Source organism: Hyperoodon ampullatus (genome assembly GCF_949752795.1).
Source record: "Hyperoodon ampullatus genome assembly, chromosome: 5".
Lineage (NCBI taxonomy): Eukaryota > Metazoa > Chordata > Mammalia > Artiodactyla > Ziphiidae > Hyperoodon > Hyperoodon ampullatus.
Window position 1 is genome coordinate 61,886,301 of NC_136918.1, and position 26,410 is coordinate 61,912,710.

The 26,410-nt window shown below is 37.7% G+C and overlaps 1 protein-coding gene across 1 annotated transcript in view; it reads left to right on the forward strand.

The window, feature by feature from the left end:
• The window catches only part of WDR49 (WD repeat domain 49), a gene marked incomplete at both ends in the record, with an annotated part of 136,260 nt that extends 114,553 nt beyond the window's left edge, over positions 1–21,707 (forward strand). The window contains 3 exon segments of the mRNA XM_079705231.1: positions 1,953–1,981; positions 3,919–4,065; positions 21,577–21,707. Of these exon segments, the coding sequence (XP_079561357.1) occupies positions 1,953–1,981; positions 3,919–4,065; positions 21,577–21,707 (307 nt within the window).
• Between the last annotated feature and the right edge of the window lie 4,703 nt (positions 21,708–26,410).

Below are 26,410 nucleotides of genomic sequence, written 5' to 3' on the forward strand. Positions count from 1 at the left end.
TGGAGAAATGTCTGTGTAGATCTTCTGCCCATTTTCTATTGGGTAATTTGTTTTTTGATATTGAGCTGCATGAGCTGTTTGTATATTTTGGAGATTAATCCTTTGTCAGTTGCTTTGTTTGAAAATATTTTCTCCCATTCTGAGGGTTGAATAATATGTCTTATTCATGGGAGATAGTATGTTGTGAGGGAAACCATTCCAGTGTGATTTGGGGAAAAGCTGCTACCTACCATCAGTCTTTTGGATGGCGAAGATTTCCTTAAAAATAAAATCTATAATTCCAAATAATTTATGTCAATATGCCCCCCAATCAGGGAGATAGAGCTTAACTCTCCTCTTCATCTTCCTTAAGTGTAGACTGTGCTTGGAAACTTGCCTCCAGAGAGTAGTGTATAGACAGGTAGGGAAAAAGTAACTGCAGAAACTTGGGAAACACAACCTTGGCCAGGTGATAAAGTTAACAGTGGTAAGTCAGGTTGATAGCCTGTGCCCTTGATAAGATATAATGAGAATAGCACTTCATCTCTGTTATCTTCCTCCCAACAATCCATAATCCTCGTGTAACCATAAGAAAAACATCAGACAAACCCAAATTGAAGGAGATTCTACAAAAAAACTGACTGATATTTCTTAAAATTGTCAAGGTCATCAAAAACAAGGCAAGTCTGAGGAATTATCATAGACCAGAGAAAACTAAGGAGTCAGAAAACTAAATGTAATGTGGTATCCTGGGATAGAAAAAGGCCATTAGGAAAAGCTAGGAAAATCCTAATAAAATACTAAGGTTAGTTAATCATAATATATCAGTATTGATTGTGACAAAGGGTAATATAAGATGTTAACAACAGGGAAAATTGGGTGAGGGGTATACCAGAACTCTGTACTATCTTTGCAACTTTTCTGTAACTCTAAAACTACTCTAAAATGAAACTTTTACTTTTAAGCTCATTTGGGTTTGGGAGATACAGTCAACTAGGGGAGAGGAAAAGGAAGGAGGGAAATAAACATTTATTGAATACTATTATTTATTAGACACATTGCTGAGCATTCATCCATCTTATCTCCTTTAAAATCACAGTAAGAATCTCATACAGAGCAGGAAATTGAGGCTGAGAGTATAGGAAACATCTCAAGGTTCTATAGCTACTCAATGTGTAGCAAAATAGGGAATAAAGGTTAAGGGCAGCAGTAATCACAAAGGGTTAAAGGGTGCAAGGAAAGGAGGCAGAAGGGAGAGGGCAGGCCCCATGGCTCTCAATGATTTTGTGAAAAATAGATATGTTTTCTGGCCTGAGGCTTCCAAGAGAATAATAACAATTTTTGGAAACATGGCTTGTAGCTATTAAGGTTGAGGTCTGTGACAGTGAATGTTAAATATATTTGAGACCATTTCCTGTTTCCTGACTGGAATTATATACAACTACGGACTGGTTTCACTTCCTGTGTTTTATTGATAAAAACTTTTCCTGTGGATTCAAGCTAATCTAAAGTTTTCCTATCGATTCATGTAACAAGCCTCAAAAGCACTGAACTTTTTTTTTCTTTTTGAATTTTGGATACCATAAATGAAGATCCAGGCATAACACTGGATAAAAGAGCTTTTGATACATACCACTGATTAGCCCATATAATTTACACACAGGGCAAGTATAGTGTGCGTTTCTGTGGCATTTTCTTTTTCATAGTTTTTTCTCTGACCTTCCAGTTTTTATGGGGACAGGACCTTAGCTTAACTAGCTTCTCCTCCTTCGTGGCTCTTACCCTTTTATACCATCACCTGGCTAGTAGGCATTTTATTCAAAGATATAACTTGATTAGTGTAAACAGTTGTCACTACTTAGGTCCACAGGATAGAGATGTTTTTTTGTTAAAGGTGTATATTTATAGCCAGAAAGTGTCTGTTCATCCTTTGTGGTTGATATTTTGTTTTATCATAAATTATTTTCTTCCAGTGTCAGACCATCAGAAGTTATAAATTTAGGTAAGAATATAAGGAAGGAAATGTTTATAAGAAAAAAACACATAACCTTTACAATGGTGAAGTTGTAAAAAAATCATTCAGTAAGTAATCACTGTTGATATATTTTATCGTGTTATTATTTTATAGATTGGTATGAAGAAAACAAGTAACTACTCTATGTGCCAGGAATGTTGGTATTCCTTAATAAATCTGAAAGTAAGCTCTTGTGATCTCATTTTAACAAAGGAGGAAAGCGAGGCTCAGAGATATTAAGTGACTTGTCCAAGCCTTCACAGTGTACAATAGGCAGAAGTATAAGGTCTAAACCAGAAAACATGTGGAAAGTGCCCACTATAGTTTCCAAAATAGAGTTGGCACAGGATGTTAATTCTCTCTCCTAAGTGTTTAAAAGATAAAAATAAAATTAAAACTATTTTTGTTCTCAGAAAGCCCAAAGCCACACAGAACAACATATTTGTTTAGTTGTGGCTGACCAGAAAAAAACTGTAAAAAAAAGTAATTGAAACAAAAGGATTGTTATCATATTGAAGTGTGTTACTTAGAAGAGTTGTGAGAATCATTCTCGAAGCTCCATCATATAACGAGAATATTTCACTCACTACATATCTTTTGTCAACTTATGTCCAAGGGGAAGCTGCACTTTCACAGAGCAAATGAGCTCATTTCTGTTGAAATTTTGCTGTCAAAAGATACATTATCATTTGTTAATATTCAATGCATATTTATAAACTAATCTACTCTATAAGGGTTTTGTCAGGATTACATGAGAAAATATATGTGAAGCACTTAGTGCCTGGCATATTGTAGAAACTCAATACAGTTTTATAAGTAATATTATTTATTATTATTATACCTTAGACCACAACTTTTAGAGTGAAATATACTTGAGTTGATGTCTAAGGTCTACCATTTACCAGTTATGTAAATTCAGGCAAGTTACTAAAGCATCTTGAGCCTTGATTTCCTCATCTGTCAAAAGGGCATAATGATACTTTAAAGGTTGTGAAGATTTCTCCTTTGGTTTAATATAACACATTGGTTCCCAAAGTACGTTCCCTGGTCTACCAGCATCACTGGGAATTTAGGTACATTCTGGGGCCCCATCCCCACCCAACTAAGTTAGAAACGGGAATGGTGCAAGTGGTTTATGCTTTGATAAGCCCTGTAGATGATTCTGATGGCTGGTACAGTTTGAGAACCACTGATATGGCACATGACTTGTCTCTGATCAGGTACTAATTACCTGTTAGTTTACTTTTCCTAGATACTGAGCCACCACGATGACAAAAGCACAGACAGTTTTTACCTTCACAGAGCTAACAGTTAAACAAACATAGAATCACATCTTGAATTAAGTTTTTGTAGACTTCCATTCCATTATCCATTTATCCCATGAAGCAAAAAGAAAACTTTATTTTGTCCAAGACTTTGCCTGTAAGGGCATAATTAAGAGTCTTCCTTCCCATTATCTCATTGTGTGCATCATAGATACAATAATAAAGATCTGGTTTATATTTTAGCAAAATGAAAATGAACCTGCAAACTCAAAATTTTAGATGTGCTGTTAAACGCTGAAAAATAGATTCCATCTCACAAAGCCTACAGTTTTCTTGCAGATAAAAGAGAAACTGGAGCTTTTCCAAAACTGCAGAATACTCATTTTCAAGGGAAAATAGCAAAGAATACAAAATGAAAAATAAATGAATGGGGAGCCTTGAGTTTCTTCTGGTCCCTTTGCATAAAAGGAACATGGATTTATCTTGAACAGCTGTGTTTATAGGGTTTGCTGATCTGCAGCTGTACCAGCTGAGTAACAGGGAGGTTAGATTTTTCTTTTTAAAAAGTTAACTTGGAAATGTGCTAGCCCTTTCTGAGGAATTAATGATATTATACTTTTTTTTTTTCCCCATCCTCCCTTAAAACCTGCTGTTGTAAAGGCGGTTTTAGGTCATTAAGCATTGGAAACTTGAAAGAACTACCTGAAGTGAATAAACCAGCTTTTCTTCTAGACCCTGAGAAATACTTTAGGGAAGAACCAGAGGAGGAATGTCCCCAAATTCCAGAGCTTCCATCACTTTCTGAAAGTAAGTCCTCAACCATCATACCACGTCCATCCTCTCTCCCCACGAAACTCAACCAATTAAGAAAACAAAGTAGAAAAGCACGAAGGTAACACGTGTTCGCCTTGTAGGTTGCAGTGAAATGACGTGTGGTTTGACTGCTAAGATTTATAGCTCAGCTGCCGATCTGTGTTCTCAGAAAGGACAGTCAACAGGCCAAAATACATAAGAGGAATATTTTTGTTTTGCCACCTTTCTGAAGTCAGAATGCCATGAATATATATAATGAGTCTGCTATGAATGAGAACCCATTCCTCCCAATAATCTTAATTTTCAGATCTGATACCAGAGAAAGAGATATCCTAAGGCAGCTTCAGAACAGAGTCTCTGACAATCTGGTTTTGTTCTTTTCATGTGAAACACTATAAATAGCAGCTACTTAAAGTGTATTGTCTTAGAGCCTTCCAGCTGTTGTGCTAGGCTAATATGATGAGTCGACAAGAAAGCTTAATTTAGAAAACAGAAGTGAATGATCTCTGAGGATTTGGAAACAAGATGTGCAAAAAAATGCTCTAGTTTTCGGACTGTTATAGGCTTCTGAGTGTCTTAAGAATTTGAAGAGTAATTTCTGTACAAACATCCTACCCGCAAAGAGGGACCCGACGGGAGTGCAGGCAACACAACCTGCTACTCAGCGAGGCACTCAGAAAGCATATGGACACGGCAGGGAATTCATTTAAAATAATTAATGAAAAGAGAAGTTTTCAACTTGTAACAGTCAAAAGATCAGAACTGCACTCGAACCATCTGAGATCTGTGGTTTCTAAAGTTTTCAAATCCTCTGAGATGGGGGTTCAACATCATCCTTGAGAAATAATAACCCTTGTAGGAGGGAGGCATTTATGTCTACACTTGGGGAAGTATAAGCCTCTTGTCTCTGCTTGGTTCCCCATGACAGCTGGTCAACGCTTTTTTAAAAAAATTCCACTTGTAAACAAGGTACAGCTGTCATTTCTCACCGCTGTATTTCCAGTCTAATTATTATCAGCTTCCTTTGCTTTTTCTCAGTTTCTCTTTTCTAAATCTATAGTCATTCATTTGCTCTCAGGAGGATCATCTATGATATCTGCTCATTTCTTCAAAAACATGAATCCACAAACGTTAGGGCTTTAAATAACCTTTAGTGCATCTGACTGTGCTTTCAGTCTATCAGCCTACTGCTTTTTCCCCAGGATGATTCATCTTCAAGAATAAACATGGGGAGGACTTATCTTGTCCTGCTGAGTCACAGACGGAAGAGAATGTGGGGAACAGACAGTAAGACAAGATCCAGGGAGCCAGAACAAAGTGTAAAGACAGTCCAGACATAGAACATGCACACAGGAGGAAACCAAGATGGAGCAAGGAGTCAGCATAGAGGCAAGAGAAATAGGAAAGAAAGAGATTGCAGAAGATGGAGAGCCAGGAAGTGGGAGAGAGCAAGGGTGAGGGCAGCAAATGCCTCTCCTCAGCCCTGGGAGCTCCTGTTTTTGTGAGGAGCCTTGCATGTTCTGCAGCAGGAGAATTCTCCTTCATCTGCACATAAATTCTCCTCCTGGGCAGGGAGGATGTATAGGGGAAGTTGGGGGTGAATGGCTGGTTGGAAATACTAAAAATACAAAAAAACCTCTAATACATTATCAAAGAGAATTTTTTCTCCTGGATTTCTTAATATAAAATTTTTCTATAGTTTCCACACCGTTTAAAAAAGACGTTTTCTCTCTTTTGCTTTTCTATTTTTCTTCTTTGCTCCCTTTTAAATATTTCCAGTCATCTGCCTTCTCTGCAAGTGAAAACAGTTCCTTTTTTAAAAAGTTTCACCGACTTGAGGGAGAGACAGATCTAGACTACTGAGGACAGCAGAATGCATGACACATGCCACCACAAATGAAGTTCTGTGGACGCATCAGGGAAGAAGGCAGATTAACTCTGCCTGGGGCATAAGAAGGAATTAGTGGAAGTCACCTCTGAGCTGGGACTTAAAATGAGTAGGAGTTCAAAGGGCGAGGGAGGAGAAGAGGAAGTCAAGATCAAGGAAACATAAGGAAAGACACATTGTAGATGAAGTAGGGCACAAGTCCAAATGATTCCAAGCTGGCTGCAATGGGTGACTTCAGATGGTGCCACGTTGACTGAGTTTGACACAGATGAATAGAGTTGAGTTTGGAATGTGTTGAGTTTGAGGTACTGGTGTGCTATTTAGAAATAAGGGTCTGGAGAATGGGGGAGGTTGGTAACATGCTCTGCGTAATAGCAGTCTTCTTGCTCATGTGTTTATTTAGCCCTCCTGGTGAATATTGAATGCCTGCTCTGTGCTGGCCCTTGTGCTGGGTGGTGGAGGCACAGAGCTGACGTGTAGAGGCACAGCCTTCAAAGCTCTTGAAGACTAGTTGGGGAACTAGATAAGGAAACAAATCATTATGTTTTACAACAAAGGCTATAATAGAGATAAGCACTGGGTACTGTGGGATCACGTGGAGGTTCATAGATGATTTTACAGAGAAACCAGATTGTGCCTGAGCTAGATATTAAAAGTTAAATTGATATTAGTTAGGTAAGAAAAAAGGGGGATGATATTACTGGCAAAGGAACAGTATATGGATGGTGTGCTAAGGGAGCTATGAGTAGTCCCAAATGGCTGGGTTCTTGAAGGGACATGATGAGAATTAAGGCCAGAGAGGTAAATGGGGGCCAAATCATGGAGCACCTGGTGTACTGTGTTAAGGACTTTGGTATTTATTTTACCAGAAATGCGGAACCATTGGAATGTTTTTGTCAAGTATTCTGAATTATCCCATTTTATCTCTTCTATTAATTCTTAAGTTTTTAGATCTCTTTGTGTTAACCTTTTAGTGATTACTCTAGAGGTTACAGTACTTTATTTCTTTTTGGGGTATTAGGCTTCCATCTGAGATTATTTTCCTTTATTCAGAAGAAATTTCTGCAGTATTTCTTATAATGTTGGTCTACTGGTGAGTAATTTTCCCAGCTTTTATGTGTCTGAAAAATGCGTTTATTTCATTTTGACTTTGGAAGGATTTTTTCACTGGGTTTAAAACCCTAGATAGCAGTTTTTTTCAACTCTTTAAAGATACTATCCCATTGCTTCCTTGCTCCTGTAGTTCCTGTTTAAAATTCCACTCTTCATATTATTGTTGCTTCTTTGAATGTAATTTTTTTTCTGGCTGCTTTACAGGTTTTTATCTTTATCCTTGTTTTTTAGCAGTTTTATCACAGTGGGCATAAATATACTTTTCTCTGTATATATACTGCTTGGGGTTGATAGGAATCCTTGAATACATCTTTCCTCAATGTTGAATAATTCTCAGCTATTATCTTTTCAAATATTGTTTCTTTCCAGTTACCACTCTCCAGTCCTTCTGGGATTGCAATTACACATATGTTGGATTTTCATTATATCACAAACATTTCTTATGTTCTTCTCATTTTTGCATTTTATTTTCTTCTCTGGGCTTCATTTTGGATATTTTATGTTGACTTACCTTTGCATTCACTAATCCTGTCTCTTTTGCCAATCTCTTTTAAACCCATGATATCAGTTCCCAATTTCAGATTTTATATGTATATGTGTATATATATATATATATATATGTATATATATTTCTAAAATGTCATTTGAATCTTGTTTATATATATTCTAATACTCAGTTGAAATTACTTCTGTTTTCATCCATTTTGTCCAAATTTTCTCTCTGTTTTCTTTAACATATTTATAATAATTTTAAAGTCCTGGCCTGCTAACATCAGTATCTGGGTGATCCTTGGATCTGTTTCTAATGTCTATTTTTTCCTCTTGGTTATTGGTCACATTTTCCTTTTTTCTTGCAAGTCCTGTAATTTCTGTATAATTTTTTATTATATGGCAGAAATTATGTGTTAAATATCTACAGATAATGAACTTAACGTTTTTTCTCTGAGGCAGTGCATGCACCCTTTCCTTAGCTGGACAGAGAGCATGAAGGGTGGACCATGTTAATCCAATTAGGGATGGAGTTCGGTCAGTGCTGGGTTATGGCTTTAGTTAGACTTCGTTTACTTTCAGTTTCAAATGTTTGTTTTAGGCCTCTCCCTGTAGTGCAATATTGTGATGGAAGGAAACATTAATCTGCCTCCCCAGTCCAATCCACAGCCTCCCACACTACCCCAGCACTCAGAATATGTCCTGTGGGGAACCCTGGCCACAGTTACAAAGTTTCTCCAAATTCCAGTCCATCACACCACCCCACATAGTCATCAAAAACTCTTCTGAATTTCCCTTCCCTTAGAAAATCTATCTATGGCAAGCCTGTTTCTTAGCAATGCCCAGACATGATTAATCCCCAAAGGGAAGAAAAGATTTGGCAATCTCAGCTCATCTGAGAATGGTTCTACTATCTCATAATTTTAATTTGATAATATTTGTTTTCACAGCTCTCTGAAGGCTTTAAGAATATTATTTCTGTAATTTACCTTTTTTTTTTTTTCTATCTGGTGCAATGAGAAGGAAGACCTGCCACTACTTATTAAATCCTATCCAGAAACAAAATTCCTGTTGAAATGTTTAAGCAGGCAAGTGACATGACCAGATTTGCATTCTAGAAAGCTTTCTGGAAACTGTGTAGTTGATGCATTATAATGGGGCTAGACTGAAGGCAGTGTATGTATTAGAGTGGTGGGAACTTGTTGTATGACGCAGCTATCTTCTTTTGAATTTTCACTTTGCCTTCTACTAGTTGTTTATATCTGGATAAATTAAATAAGCTACAAAGTCTAAGTTTTCTCATCTGTAAAACGGGGCTAATGGTACCTGCTTCTTGGAGTTGTGTGGGTTAATTTTAGCACAATGACTAGCACATAATAAGCACTCATAAATGGTAACTATTATTATTTTGAAGATAAGGGGACCCTAGAAAGGAAGTAACTATTAATTTGAGAAGTGTTACAGAGATAGAATTTAAAGGATTTTGTGCCCTAATGAGATGTTAAGACATGTATGACTATCAGGTTTCCAGCCCGGATAACTGTGTCAAAGATAGGCAATTACTGAGAGAGGAAATATAGGAGGAGAAGATGATTTAGAGTTAGTTTTCAGAATATGTTGAGTCGGAGGTACCTGTGGGACATCTACCAAGAAAAGCTAACACTTTTCCAAGAAACTGACTATAGTAGGGAGGAAAGAAAAAGAACGGTAACTGAAGAGCAAGTACAGTCAAGGCATGTTTTAGAATTAATTTTATTTTTCAGTTCATTTTTTCTTCCAATTTTAGATATAATATACACACATTATAGAACATTGGCTAGTAAGCAGCAAAGAGGATTCTAAAGAACACAGGAATAGAAGATCTAAAGAGAAGCCACTACTCCCAGGCCTGAGACAGACCAGGGAATAGGCCCACCTAAGCTAGGGCGGAGACCCAGACCTTGTGCAAGAGGGCTTATCGCTGTTTTGCCACCTGGCAAGTTGGCAGAGCTGCTGCAGATGGAACTTGCAGAAATCTGCTCTCAGGGGTGTCAGGGGAAGCCATCCACAGGGAGGTGCTGTGTCTCAGAACTCACTGCAAAGCCATCAAGGGGCTGCAGGGGGGCGCTGTTCACAGAGAGGAGTCACACTGGCGGCCCTCTGCTTGCCTCCTAGGGTATTACAGAAAGTCATTCATTGCATGCTGGCAGACAGGTGGCACTCTGCTGCACAGTCTCCTGGGAGGGTGGCAAGGGAAGCTGTGGCTCTGGAAAAGCCATCCTTGCATCACAGGAGTCTGGAGCTGCAGAAGGCACTGGACGAGCTTGGTCCTGGGCAAGTCATGCTGTAGGAGTCTAGTGCTGGAGGAACTGCCCTGCAGGAGCCTGGTGAAGGGAGCACCCGCTTGGAGAGAAATCCATTTCTCCTCCAGTGTCCCTCTAGTGACAAAGCTCAACATTGTACCAGCTGTCAAAGGAGAACCATTTACAAGACTCTGGTCCATTATCACACAGCGAGCAGTGAAGAGTGGCTTTGGAGCTCAGGGGCAATGTACTGATCATTGGCATAGTACCATCTTCCCTGGCTATTCATGCTTTTTATCCCACTCCTGGTCCTTTACATTATTTTATAAGCTTTGAAATCACAGTCATTATTCCTACTCAGTTATAAGGGGTTAACGGTTATGGTTGTCTTTTGGAGAATTTCCATTTATAGAATGAATAAAACTTGGAAGACTCAAAGCAATAAAGGTATAGTAAGGGCAAAATTTCAAGCATCAACCTGGCTTCAAATCAAGACTCTACCACTTGCTAGCTATATGACCTTGAGCAGGTCAGTTAAACTCTCTATGCCTTAGTTTTTTCAACTAATAATGGGCATCGTATTAGTTACTGTCTTCATAATGTTTCTGTGAACATTAAGTGAAATAACCCATGTGAAGCCCTGAGCACAGAGCCTGTAACCTAATAAGAGTTTGATACATTTCTTTATTGATGGTATTTTATTATTATTATTCTACTAAATGGCTCTTTGTTATAGGAATTATTATTGCCCCTATTTACTATATAAAGAGTCTCTGGCATAGAATCTGTGGGATAGAAAAAAGAGTTTAAATAACATACCTAGTCTCACGTAGCTAATAAAAGGTGGACCCTAGTTGAGAAGTGTCCCTGTCTTACAGGTGTCCATGTTATTAGTATTTCTAGGTACAGCCTCCCTTGTTCAAATAACGTTGAAATCATAGTCCCTAGGCAACCTATTCTTATGCGGCTTTCTAAAACGAGCTATTTCACTATAATATTACCTATTTTTAACACTTTCATTTAAAATTGTTCATCTCCTTTTTCGTAGGAGGCTACTGAATTTAAAAATTGTTATTATAAATGAGCACTTAAAAAAAATCTCAGTTACTAATACATGCCCTCCTCCACACTATCATTACAGAGTCTACCTTAAGTCTTTGCACTGCATTTTACACACATTCCTGAAATCTCCATAATTACAGTGTGCTGAAGGTTATTTGGCAATTGTATGATGAGAGGCATTTTGCCAGACTTACTTTCAACATTCTAAACTACCGCTTTGGAACTTGAGACAGTTTCAAACACTTCATAAACCCCAGGTGACTTTTCAGTTTCACCTACTGTGTTTTTAATGTCCTTTTGTATTTTCTTTCTTTCCCTTTCAAGTTGAAACATCTTTCACACTCTCTCTTTAGCTTCCAAGTTGTTCCCCGTGGGTTCTCAAACAGCTTGAAACTCCTTTTTGATATGCTTTATTCAAAAAACTGGAATCTACTTAGAAGTGGCTCTGGGTCAGGTTTTGCCAATAAATTCCCCAGAAGTCATCATATTGTACCTATAAAATCTTTAAAATTTCCAGCGTAGAGAAAATGCTGCATTAGTGATACCTCAGGTGAATTGTTTTGTTGTTGTTGTTTGTCAAAGACAAAGTGTGCGGGACAATTAAAGAGATGATTTTATTCAAGCTATTGCAACAGGGAGAATAGTCATTAAAGAGGAGTATCTCAAAAAAAGGAGGGGGGCTTCAGCTATTATAGAGACAGGTCAGTGAATCCATGAGCCTTATTAGACTTGGGAGGAGGGTGAAGAGGGTCTTATCTCAGAATGAGAGAGAGAAGAGTGGTCCTTTGCTGTTATCTGTTTCTGGAACGCAAGAGGGTCGGGCCATTTCTTAACTGCCTCCACTTTCTAGTTGCACAGGGTAGAGGTCACTGTTGTCAGCCCCCTTACTTTTGTTCAAGATGAATGATTACCGCTCATTGTTGAACAGCCCAGAGGTGATCATGAATCTTCTGGGTGGGGCAGAACAGTGTCTGAGAAGTGTCTCTCAGGGATTCTTGTTGGCATTGCTTCTGTAGAACCCGTTGAACCAGATGTTAGGAGGGGGGGAAGGTCAGTTGTTTTGGTGTCCTGGAGGTCCTGAGAGCAAAGGACAGCTGCAAGGCAGCACAGAGTCTGAATAAAGATTTGGGCTGTCAGGTTTTAGTTCTCGGTTTTAGACAGACATGAGAATTGAAAAAGTTTGGAGGATTGTGGTCAGATATTGAAGAAAAGTGGGAGGATTGAAAATTTGGTAAGAATTGATAATTTGTGCAAGATAACTGTCCCTGACCCAATTTGCAGGTAGGTACAAAAACTGGTGTTTCCAAGGAAGGGGAGCAAGTCAGTTAACACTCTACCAGATGAGGCGGAGTTTGCATATCCATGGTAACCTGCAATTTACAAAGAGGGGCAAAATAGTTCAAAAATGGTGAACTCAGCCAGAATCTACCTACTCAGAAGGGTGTGCTAGAGACAATACTGGTTTTTCATTGATATACAAACTTACTCTCTATAATTCTTAAGCTACAGGTAAAAAGTATACACACAGGATTTTAGTAGAATCAACCTTATATATCTTTGCTTTAAAATACTATCTTAAATCTAGTACCAGTAAAGAAAAAGAATCAAATATTGTGGAAATCTTCTTACTTGAACAAATAATTAAATACAAGAAGAATGCATTTATAGATATATTCATTTTTAGTAGGAAATGAGAGATTTCTACACATGATCCATGCCAGGAAATCTTAGATAACTGAAGATCCAGACTGAGCACAAAACTCAGAGATATCTTAGAAGTAAAAAAAATCCTTCCTATTATTTTATATCTTTGTTTATATGATATCACCATAATTTGAGTCCTATAAAACAGGTCATTAACATGTGAAAAACATTTTTTTTAAAAGATTCAACAGATGTTTCACATCATATGCCATCAGGGAAATGCAAAGTGAGAGAACAATAAGTTATCACTACACACGCGTTAGAATGGCCAAACTCCAGACCGCTCACACCACCAAACGCTGGTGAGGATGTGGGGCAACAGGAACTCTCATTTATTGCTGGTGGGAATGCAAAATTGTACAGACACTTTGGAAGGCAGTTTGTCTGTTTCTTACAAACTAAACATACTCTTAACATGCAATCCAGCAATCATGGTCTTTGATATTTACCCAAAGGACCTGAAAACTTATTTTCATACAAAAGCCTGCACGCAGATCTTTATAGCAGCTTTATTCATAACTGCCAAAACTTGGAAGCAACGAAGATGTCCTTCAGCATGTGAATGGATAAATAAACTGTGGTACATCCAGACAATGGAATATTACTTAGCACTTCAAAAAAAGAGCTGTCAAGCCATGAAAAGACATGGAAGAATCTTAAATGAATATTATTAAGTGGAAGAAACTCATCTGAGAAGGTACACACTGTATGATTCCTACTCTATGAGATTCTAAAAAGGCGAAACTATGGAGACAATAAAAATGATAAGTGGTTGCCAGGGGAGGAGGAGAAGAGGTGAATAGGGGGACCACAGAGGATTTTTAGGGCAGTGTAAATACTCGGTATGATATTATAATGAAGGATATTTGTCATTATCCTTTAAATATCCTTAAAATGTGCAACACCAAGAGTGAAACTTTAGGTAAACAATGCACTTTGGGTGATAATGATGTGTCAGTGGAGATTCACCCTTACTAAAAAATATACCATTCTGGTGACTGATGTTGATAACAGGGGAGGGTTTGCATGTGTGCAGGCAGGGGATATATGAGAAATACTTGTACCTTCCTTTCAATTTTGTTGTAAAAATAAAACAGCTCATAAAAAAAAAAGTCTTAAAAAAAAGGTTGAACATGTCCCAAGCACAATCATTTAAGAGCCATATGAAGACCACTAAAGCATTTTGATAAATTCTCACTACTCTGCCAACAACCTGTTGCTTTGTTACCTGATTGTTACACAGTGATGGCTGAAATTAAATGACAGCCTGGCCATCCTGATCTGGTCTATATTTAGGAATTAGAACCTTGATGTCAAAATGTGGGCAGTGGATATAGCCTGGGCATCACCCAGGAGCATGTTAGAAATGCAGCATCACAGGCCTCAACTCAGATCTATGGAATCAGAATCTGCATTTTAACAAGACTTGTAGGTGATTTTTATGCACATTAATGTTTGAGAAGCACTTATCTAGAGGACTTAGAATAGGATGGAGGATGTGAATTGAAGAGAAAGTTTTCAGAATACTGTATATTCATAAACTAACAACAGTTGGTCATTGCAGTGCTGTTTACATAGTCGCTAAGTACCTTATTGCCAGGGTGCCTTTGTGAGGTTTGCCACTGTTGTTCATCTGATATATAGTTAGTCTCCAATTAGGGGGCAAGGGAGGGATCAGATGATAAAGATTAACTTTGCTTTATGAAAATCACTGAATCATTTTATTTTAGTGAAAATGTTTGAATAGCTTCATGGCCACCACATCTTTCATTTCCATCACTTTTAAAACACCTTTTGGTTATCATTATAACAAGCCTTGTTGGGCAGTCAACTATAAAATGAAGTGATTAATGTATAATGTCATCTTTTCCCAAGTAGGAAATAGGGAACATAAATGGTTACCAATAACACTTGATGTTAATTTTTAAGAGCAGGGGTTGCGGTAAGTGGATGGATATATAGATAAATGACATGGAGGACCAGCCTTCTATTACCATAATAGAGTCCCTCGGGTCTCTGGAAGGCAGGAATTCCAAAGTGTGAGCAGTGATCCTGCCCCTTTCCAAGCCTGGAGGTATCTTCATTCATTTGCTCATTTATTCAACAAATACATTTTTGTGACCATCTTCTATGTAAATACCAGACACAATGCTGGGTGCTAAGGGTATATGGGGTATAAAGACAAACAAGGTCTTTGCTCTCATTGAATTTATCACCTAGGGTCATGATAGACAATAAATAAATAACTGAATAGAAGAAGATACGTTTGGATAGTGATATTGATAAAAGGTATGAGGAAAATAAAGCAAGACAATGTGATGGAACGTGACTAAGGTGGGGCATCAGTGAAGTTCTCTCTGATTGTTGGGCTGAATCCTGAAAGATAAGAGGAAGCAGTTCCACAAACAAATGGGGACAGAACATTCCAAGGATGGGAGCAGAAGTGTAAAGCTACTGAGGTGGGGACAAGGTTGGCATATTCCAGGGACAGAAAAGTCAGTGTTGCCAGGGTAGAGTGTGAGGGATGCTCACAGGAAGCCCAAGATGTGGGTGGAAGAATTAGGGATCGGTTCCTGTGGGATGAGGTAGCCTGGGCAAGAAACTTGGGTTTATTTTAAGTGAGAAGGAAGCCTTTAGAAGGTTTAAAGATGGGTCCATTTGGACACAGTGAGTCCAAATACACTGGCTGTTACTAACCCTTCTGAGTGAACTACTCACCAAGATTCTAAGTAAGTTGTTGGACCCATAAGGAAAGAAGTTTAAGGCTTGAGGTCCCACATAACACCTGTGTGGGAACTTGAAGGTGCTTTAAGATAAGCCGTATATTTGAATAAACATAAATTTTCTTTTCAAGGAGTATCCGACAGACTCCAGTCACAAACCGCAGGAACCTTGACAAACCAGTCTATTTGTCTCAATAAGAATGCTTCGCCCTTCACGATGATTCTGCATTGAACAATGCACTTTATGGCAAGTGTGTCAGTCAGGGTGCAGGGAAACAGAACGAGCAGGACCATGTATTGAAATTTATGACAAGGAATTGCCTTATGGGATTGTGAGGGCTGGTGGAGCAAGTGCAAAAGGAGTAGATCTGTGCCAGGAAGGAAGATCATCGCAGACTGGGCACAGGCTAAAGCTGTTGTCCACAGGCAGTTAAAGGAAGAGGACTGAACTCCATGGGCACAGGCAGAAGTTTTGCTCAGTGTTGGCATTTCTTTTCTGTCTTAGGGAAGCCTCAGTCCTGCTTCTAAGGCCTTCCAACTGATTTAAGTCCAGCTCCCCCAAATTATCCAGGATAATCTCCTTACTTAAAATCCATTGATTAGGGACTTTAACTATATAGGCAAAATTTCTCCAGAGCAACACTTAGATTAGTGTTTGATTGAATAACTGGGAAGAGCCTTGCCAAGTTCATCAAGAAAACAAGTCATCGGGCTTCGCTGGTGGCTCAGTGGTTGTGAGTCCGCCTGCCGATGCAGGGGACACGGGTTCGTGCCCCGGCCTCGGAGGATCCCACATGCCGCGGAGCGGCTGGGCCCGTGAGCCATGGCCGCTGAGGCTGCGCGTCGGGAGCCTGTGCTCCACAACGGGAGAGGCCACAACAGTGAGAGGCCCGCGTACTGAAAAAAAAAAAAAAAAAAAAAAAAAGAAAACAAGTCATCACAGCAAGGTTAAAGACATTCTTTTATCATCTTAAACAGGTTCAATAAATGGTTAATGGTTTCTTACATGGTTCATAATCCATGGCAGACTCACTTATATGCAAACATTATGCCATTAACCCAGCAGATGCTGTTACTCTGAATAGTGAGAGGAATTGATGACCATTATTCATTTAGAAGGTGTTAGGTTAATGACATGGCTTTCACCACATAAAGGAGATTGCTAGTGAAGCTAATGTAGGTTAAGTTTTATAAGCCTTATCTGCAAAGTCCCTTGTGAGTATTAGGAGTTGCTGGGAGTTTTAGGGTGTTCTGGGTGAAGAGAGGAAGCCAGGTTGCAAGTAGGAATCATTTCCAGGTAAGCATTTCAGGTGCCTTTCCTAAAAGAGATCTGAGAAGAAAAGGATTCAGCTCTACAAAACTCCAGTAATTTGTTGAGATTTATTTTCTCATTCTAAGTACATAACCACTTTTATGAATAATTTTGTATTTGTAATTTTATGTTCATTTTCTTAAAGAAAGCTCCCCAAATTGTAAGCTTCAGGCCCAGGAAACAGGTATCTACCCTTGCATATGAATTGCATATGAATTTTTTAACTCAGAAAAATAAATTATCCCAGAAAGATGATCCCTGTCAAAGAACTTGCAAAGGCCTATCGGTAAGTTATTGGTTTAACTGTCCTGAAACCCAGTCAATTACAATGAAAATTCCTTGTCTAGTTGAGAGACAAATCTCAGTAAAGCAGCTAGGGTTTATTTCAGAAGCAACCTTTTGGCTTTCACAGTGGACCTCAGGAGAACTCTGAGGCATTCAGAATGCCTTGTGATTCTGACGTGCTTACCTTCAGACAACAGAGGACAGAATCAACTGCTGATGTGCAGAAATCCACACTATCTTGTACCGCTGGTATTAGGCCAGTGGAAAGGGTTTTCATTTGTAACTTTGCTTATGAGGTAGGTCCAGCTTGCATTTTTGTCTTATTAAAAAACAGAATATGCTGTTTTTCATATACTTTCTTATATGAAAAACAGCATGTATTCACACTGATCAAATATTAGAACATGTAAAAAATTATTCAGTGAGAAGTCTACCTCCCTTCCATGATGCTGATCTGTCCAGTTCCCACTATCACCTATTTCTGGCAACCACTACTGCGAGTGTCTGTGTATCCTTTGAGGGTTTCTTCATGCATCTATGATTTTAGATTTTTTTTTTTTTTTTTGCGGTACGCGGGCGTCTCACTGTTGTGGCCTCTCCCATTGCGGAGCACAGGCTCCGGATGCGCAGGCTCAGTGGCCATGGCTCACGGGCCCAGCTGCTCCGCGGCATGTGGGATCTTCCCGGATCGGGGCACGAACCCGTGTCCCCTGCATCGGCAGGCGGACTCTTAACCACTGCGCCACCAGGGAAGCCCTGATTTTAGAAGATTTTGATCCCTGCTTTCTTTTGATTTTGGTTTGCCTGGTATACTTTTCCCATCCTTTTATTTCAAATTTTCGGAATCATTTTATTTTAGATGTGAATCGGGTTTTTGCCTTTGATCCAACTAAAAAATCCATTTTTAAAAAATCATGAAATTGAGCACATTTAAATTTGTTGTTTATTAGATAGTTTGGTTTTGTATATCTCATACTCTTTTCTGCTATTTACTGTTTATATATTTTTTGAAGTTTTCACTGGACCTGTAATCTTTTTCTTCATTTTTATTTGAGGTGGGGGGTGGGTGGGTGTTATATGTTTGTTCTGGTAGTACCTTTATACTTATACATTCATATAATTATAATTGTCACCCTTTATTTTTCTAGAGCAGTAACAATTAAATCCATGCTGACTGATGATAAATGAACATGTTTCTTCATTCCCCTCCCCCTCTTCCACCACACAATTTTGTTCAATAATATGATTTTTCTTTCTGCTTTTGTTTTGTTAAATTTGCTTATATGGCACTTGACTTGTTGGTTTAAGTCTTTTGTCTCTCAGCTGTTACTGATCTATCATGAATGAAACTTCTTTCTTACTTTCCCAATTTTTGTCAACTGTATCATTTCTACGTTGTCAGGCATGTGGCATTTGCCTTCTAATTTATCATCCTAAACTTTATGTTGTTTTAATCTCACTTCTACGTTAAAATATATTTGGCGCTCACCACCAAATCTTTTCCTCAGTCATTTCTCAGTTTATGTTGTAGTAATTCCCTCAAAAAGGACTCTTGGGAACAATAGTCCATGAACTCCCTGCATTTTGAAACTATTGGAAGTTTTCAGATTTGATGGGCAGTTTGGATGTTTATAGTACTCGTACCTCACATGTTCTTTCCTTACTTATCTTGTGGGAGTTGCTCTCTTTACTGTCTACTGGTATTGATCATTGCTATGAAGATATCAAATGCAATACATATATTTCTCTTCTTTTGAGTGACTTGATCATTTTACTTGGCTGCCAAATGATTCTGCCTTTATCTTTAAAGTCTAGTAACTTTAGTAGGATATGCCTTGTTTTTGACTCTTCTATTATTCCTGGCACAAGTTATGTCCTTTTTTTTCCCCCAGAGCAAGAAAAGTTAGGTCTTTTATTTAAAAGACCTAACTTTTTGCCTCCAACTCCTTCTTTCCACTAGAGATATCACCAAACTCCATCTTTGCCACAATTTTTAAAAATTGTCTCAGGCCAGTGACAAAGATTGGCTATCTCTAAGCTATACAAGACATAAATTATACCAAGAAATACCAAATTTACCAAGAAATAAAAGGGTCAGGATTTTGGAAAAGTGAAGACACATTAATAAAACTGTGATTGTGTTTGGAACTGAGTTACCAAAAATGCAGAAGCAAGGCTGAAGCTCCTGCAGCTTCACTGGTCATTTAAAAGTTCCAAAATATATGCTATGGGCTGAACTGTGTTTCCCCAAATTCCTAACCCCACAGCATCATATAATGTGACTCTATTTGCAGATAGGTCCATTAAAGAGGTAATTAACAGTATGTCCTTTTTATGTATGTCAGGTTGTCTCTTATTTGAGGAAAGTTTTATTACATAACACTTAAAAATTTTTCTGCTTAATTTTTCTTTCTTGAGGACTCAGCCCATTTATGTATTTGTTGGGTCTTTTTTCCCCCAATATCTGTCATTTCCCTCTAATTTGTTCTGTTTTTAATTTTCATCTTATTTGTTTTTCTCACTCATACACTCTACGCTTCCCATTGTGTTACCATGCAGTCTATTCTCACTTGTGATATTTTTTTCCTGAGTTCTGCCAGCTGACATTTCATCACTTCCCATTGTGTCTTCATCTCATCCCTGAGATGAAGGGACATTTTTGCTCTGTGATCTTCTTTCATAGAGACAGGAGTGTTTTCAAGTTTTAAATTTTAATTTGTGGCAAAATGCTTGGTAACAATATTTGTCCAATGGCAACATGTTCCTGGTGGCAATCTATGTATTGATTAGTTTTGCTGCTCTTTTTAAAATTCATTTTGTTTAGTTTTTAATTTTGCTTGTAATACATTTATGTCCATGCTATGCCAGTTTTTAAAATTTACCATTTTAATCAATTACCTTTAATGAGTTTGGTTTTCTTAGACTTGACATTTGTAGCAGGTCCCTGGGTGAGAGCCTGGGACATGGGATCAGTGTGGCCTTCAAGTTTTACAACCTACAGAGGCGGACTGCTTTTAGCAGAAGATGGCTCGTGGGTGTGATTCTTTATATAGTCCTGCCTCATATGTTTCGCTGAACCAAATGAGGTTGGGGAGAGCTTTTGCTCCCAGCCTTCTTCACCCCGTGTAGCATCCATAGATATAAATGAAAGTTACAGCATTTGGACCGCAGGGTGAGCCCCTCATCTTTAGTGAGCGTCTCTGTGCCAGCACTTTCTGAAATGCTGCAGCTGCTGCTGGCCTTCTTATACTCTCCATGCGGATTGATTTATCTTGTGTAACTTCTGCCCAATCTCAGCTGTTTGGCTACCCTTCTTCATGTTCTGTAGGCTGCAGGTTACATCTACCTTTGGGTTTTGCTGAACGTGGAATTTATTCGCGGAGTTACTTCCCCTCATTTTCTTGGTTTTTCTTGTATAATATCCAAGAGCAAAGGGGGCAAGATACTGACTTTTAGAGTTATGTTTGTATGAGAAGTGGAGAGTTTTGTTGGTTTTTTTTTTAATCCAAATATATAAAGATGCCTCTATACTGTGAGGTTAATCAATGTTCATGTAGTTTCTCTGTTTCATAATTCTTGGCTTGGTATTTAAAGTGCCCCTCAGTCCAGCTCCAATCTCATTCTACTTTCCTCTCCTTTATGTTAAATTGTACTGAATTACTCAGAGTTACCTGAAGAGTAGCTCTGTTTCTCCATACTTGTATTTACTTTGTTCCTTCTAGTTGACATTTCCTTTCCCCCTTGCAAACCCTTCCTCATCTCCACAGTCCTCAAGATCAATGAAAATCCTCTCTGGGCTTCAAGATCTATCTCAAATAACATCTGATTCTTAAAGCTTTTTCTCTGATCTCTGTGTATTGTTATAAGCTCTTTATATGTTTAACCACATAATTTACATTGTTCATGTTCTCTTAGAATGCTATCATATTATAGATGACATTTTGGTTATTTGGCTACTGCTCCCACTTTCTACCAGTTGGAAGGAAGCCTGTGACTTAGTCATATTTGTGCCCCATTATGCCTGAGCACAGTACGTAATATATTTTCAATAAACATTTGTTGAAATGACAAAATTTAGCAAAAGGCCAAAATTATTTTTTTGAATGCATAGCACAGTTTCCTTCCACTTCTCACTGATGCACATATAACCATTCATGGGGATAATTTGGCTCTTTTTCTTCTGAAGCCACAGATCCCTGCAGGTCAAACTCTCTTATAAGGATGTGATTGCAGATGTACTTGTTTAGTCATGCAGACAGTCAAACTGTGTTTTGATGCTTTTAATTGTCTTATTTCAATACAGAATAATTTGTTCTTTGCTTATTATGAGTCCTTGATAGCTGTTAAGTAGATTAAAAAACAAAAATGGAAAACACAAGCTTCTTTAGACTTCTCCTGTTACATGGTAGATCTCTATCATGTTATAAATACATTAATAGGACAAACTCTGTTAGAATTTAACTTTTAAATTTAAATTGAACTAAAAGGAATAGTAGAAGCTTAAGAGGAAATTTTCCCAGAGCACTCTTGGTTTTAAGAACATCCACATTTTGAGAAGTGAAATTTGAAAATTTCTCCCCACTATTTCATTTAATTGGATCTTTTGCCAAGTATAATTTATATGTCATTTTCTTCATCATTTTGTAGCATTGAAAGCAGTATTTGATGAGAAGAGCCTATTCCCCAAAGAAATTCTGGATCGTGAACGAAGAGCCAGGCAATTATGTCAAGACACAAGTAGTGATGTAAAGATAAAAAGGAATAAGAAGCCATTATAATTGAAAGAAAAATAAATATTTCATGGTCACATAAAGTATGTATATAAAATGCAAAAAAAAATGGAATCAAAAATATTGCTCCTTTTATTTTATATTTGAACTTCAGGCAGCTTCTTTTTTTTTTTTTTTTTTTTTTTGCGGTACGCGGGCCTCTCACTGCTGTGGCCTCTCCCGTCGCGGAGCACAGGCTCCGGATGTGCAGGCTCAGCGGCCATGGCTCAAGGGCCCAGCCACTCTGCGGCATGTGGGATCCTCCCGGACAGGGGCACGAACCCGCGTCCCCTGCATCGGCCGGCGGACTCCCAACCACTACGCCACCAGGGAAGCCCCAGGAAGCTTCATTTTGAAACAATGTTTTAGTGCTGCTTTTATCCATCACCTTTCACTTTCTCTGCATTTTAAATAGAAAAATATGACTAAAGAGGGGGGCAATAGGAATTGGTATTATCTATTCTCAAGTGTTTTTATATAAAAATGTACAACTCCAGAACAAAGTGTTCTAACCAGTCACACTTCTTGTTGCTCCTATAGATAAATATTTTTGGTCAGTTTTCATTGTAAAATCAATTTGCATTGAAATTAAATATGTACTGACACAGTGAATATCTATATAAACTTGACTGAGAAAAGCATTCAGACTTATATACACTTTCTAGGTTTTTAAAAAATGATTCTGATAATGCAATTAAACCTTGTCAATAGCAGCTATTACTATTAATTTTTAATTACTTATATTTATCCTTCTATGTACTTCTTGAGAAATTACTGCATATGTTCTACTTCTATACTTTGTTATACTATACTCTAAAATTGAGAGGCATGGCACACCAAAGAGGGAATAGCCTTGGGGGAAAAATAGGGGACTGAGGCTGTGTAAAAGCTTCACTTTATGTGTAAGGTCAAGTAGGGACTGTTTCGTTCTGAAACACATCACATTTTTGATCCATTTTTCTTTTTAAATATTATCTACTAGGCAACCAGTATTTTATGGTACATTAGCTAATGTGTCCTGTAGGAATAATTAATCAATTCATTCACATAAGTTTAGGTTTTTTTGTATTTTAAAGACTCCTTTAAGGCTTCCCTGGTGGCGCAGTGGTTGAGAGTCCGCCTGTCGATGCAGGGGACACGGGTTCGTGCCCCGGTCCGGGAAGATCCCACATGCTGCGGACCGGCTGGGCCCATGAGCCATGGCCACTGAGCCTGCGCGTCCGGAGCCTGTGCTCCGCAACGGGAGAGGCAACAGTGAGAGGCCCGCGTGCCGCGAAAAAAAAAACAAACAAAAAAACAAAAAAAAGACTCTTTAAAAATACTTGTTTTTTAAGAATTTTGCAGTAACACACGCAAGTAAAGGAATTGACAATACGTAAGGGTCTACGGTCTACTCTGTCCAGTTACTGCAAAAGTTTATCATATTTAAACCTCACAATAATTGTATAAGATATATCTATTTTAAGGTTAAAATCTGAGATTTGGATACATTAGGAGAGTGCCCAATTATTGATGGCAGAGTTGGGATTGGAGCCTAGATCTGTTTTACTCCAAAGACCATGGTTTTCACCTTTCACTATTCTGTTCACACATTTCTTATTAGTATAAAGTCAGTGGAATGAACTCTAACTATAGAATTTTCAGCATCGGTGGAGCAAATGCTTTAGCTTGGTGGAGAGGGAGGCAGAAGAAAGATTTTCAGAAGACAGTTGCCTATTTCATGTACATTTAAGTGAATCCTGAGGCAGGCGTTGTGAGTTCTATGAATATTCCTTCTCCCTCTCATTGAATGACAGTCACATATGGGAAAGATGTAGGAGAAAGATATTTGGAAGAATCAATCTCAACAAATGTTGGAGAATGTTGTCAGAGCAGTAGTGGTCCTGGAAACCATATTCTAGAGGAACAAATAAAGAAATGGGGAGGTCTGGCTTAAGAAAGAGAATTCATGGGAGATACAAACTATCCTCAAATATTTCAAAGCTGCAGTGAAGAAAGAGAGTAGAACTGACAGGCACAATGCTAAGAAGGCAGATTCTAGAATTTCTTCCTAATCCCTGTTGAACTTGAAAAGGTTTCTTATTTTCCCTTTCCTTCCCATCTTCACTTCTCATCTTGGTACAGAATTGTTGGCAGCAGGCCCACTGTACAGCTAGGGAAGGAAACAGGAGGAGCTCAAATGATTCAAAAAATACTAATTATAATATTTATATATAATTATGTTTATATATATTTATGTACACAACAAACACATATATTTATCTACACACACACACACTACATATATATATATATATATATGTAGTGTGTGTGTGTGTAGATAAATATATGTGTGTTTGTTGTGTACATAAATATATAAAACATAATTATATAATTATAATTATATATAAATATTAGAATTAGTATTTTTTGAATCATTTGAGAGCAAGATTCAATCACAATTTTCAATCACTCCTAAACATTTCATTCTATCTATCTATATATAGTTTATATATATATAAACTATATATATATATAATATATATATATATATTGTGTGTGTGTGAAAGGAAAAAGAGATGGAGGGAAAGAGAGATTAGGTATATACATAGAGCACACATATGTGGTGAAATGTTAACAACTGAAGAAACAGAGAGAAGGAGAGATGGAGATGGTAGTTCTTTGTATTATATCAGCAACTTTTCTGTAACTTTAAGGTATTTAAAGTAAATTATTTTAAAAAAATGAAAAATTTTGCCTTAATCCAAAGGGTTCCTTGAGATGTCAAAGCAGAGGCTGAATAACTCACAGGGATATTGAAGAGAATTCTTGGATTAGTTGGCAGGTTTGATTGGACAATCCATCATTTCAAACTTAGAGCATATGAACTATGAATCATAGACTGGTGACAGTACAGTGGAGGGAAATTTGAGCCTTATTTCCAGAAATTTAAAGGAATATTAAGATGTTAAAGAGAAGTAGTATGGTTACCAAATACTTCATGAAGGCCCTTTTCTGCATCCATCCATCCATCTATCCCACCAGTTATTGAAGGCATATACAAGGGACTGTTTTAGACACCAGGTATACACATATAAATAGAATACACTTCTCCTGCCATCAGCTTTCTGGAGTGAAGGCACATAAAATGCAATGGTTTTAAAGTAAAGATTGAATGAGCCCTCTAGTTTTTCTGTTATAATTTGGAAGTTCTTTTACTAGACCTATTTTATATTTTTTTTTAGCCCTGGAGACGACTCTGTTTGAAGTGACTGTTCTGAAATAGCTTGGTTCATGTAGACAGAACTTCTCTCTGTGGCCTACTACATGTGCATGGCACTATGCTGTGTGTGAGACCCTAATTCATCCTTAGTTAACTTCAGGGCCTGCTTTGTAAAAGGAATTAAGAGGAGCTGTCTATTCTCTATATTTAATGAGAATAGAACTTTTAAGGGTATGAAAGTCTCTTTTAATGTTACTGTTTCTAATAATGTGGAACAAAAACACTCACAAAAGGAAAAAAAAAGACATTTAGTTATTATGTCTTAACTCTTTTATATCTTACAGTATCTAATTGTGCCAGGCAGGTAGCAGGGTCTCACCTATCAAATGTTAATAGAACTGAAGACTTTATAAGCTGCTTCTGAAATTAACATTTAGGTTCAATTATTTAAGAACCATTTTTCTTCAGTGGAAAAATGGCAAAATAGGATGTGCCATAATTTTCAATAGGCTACTTTGTTTGTACTGTGTAGACTTACACTAAATATAATTTAGCCTGTTCTCTTTACAGAACATTTTCCTCTTATCACTCAAAATATATAGAGCAAACTGACAAAGGAAAGAATGCCTGAAATTAATCCATACTCAGATGGAAGAATTAACTTTTATGTCCTTTACAAATGAGAGTGCTTGCTTATATGTTTTTAGTTTGGAATTAAATACATTTTTACTTAAAAAAAATCTATAAAATGCTAAGAAAGATAATGAGATTGAAGCTGCAACCCCTTGCTATTATTTTTATACACATTCAAGTGTATTTTTTACAGTGGCGGTAGTGATGGTGCTCAAATTTATAGCAGGATGCTTTGGCTCTCACTAATGAATGTATTTTTCTTGATGATCTAGGAGCAAATAGAGTTATAGAGAAAACAGATTTGTGAAAATATTTAAAAGGTTTGCAGCAATATTTTATGGACAGTCATGGTATCTTTATTGTCAGTTAAAAGAGCTTAAACCAAGGAGGAGAAATTCATGGCCATTGCTTTTTACTACCCAAGAGACCGGAAAGTATACATTCTGCTGGAACTGCTGTAACATGAGGTTCTTACTGAACAACTTCACTAAGTGATCTTACTAAGACAGAGTGTCTGTCTCTGTCATTAGAAGGAAAAGTAATGGCCTTTCCCTGGGTAAGTCACATTATGATCTGAGTAATGTACAGACATAATAATTTGGAAGCCAAGGGTACTTGTGATGGATATTTGCTAGTGTCACTGCATGGGTAGAAGAGCGTTGATTGAATGATAGTCTTAGGCATTCAGACTTATTTATGAATTGCCGACTAGAACAAGAGGAATGATAATGTTCTCGTGTTGTATAATTCTGTGTTTGGAAAATTATCTCCAACAGCGTTAAGTTGAAGTTGGAATAGAGTTTGCTTATGTTAGAGTAAGTAATACTAGAATATAACCCAAGATTTAGAAAACATTTAGAGATGCCTAGATGGGAAA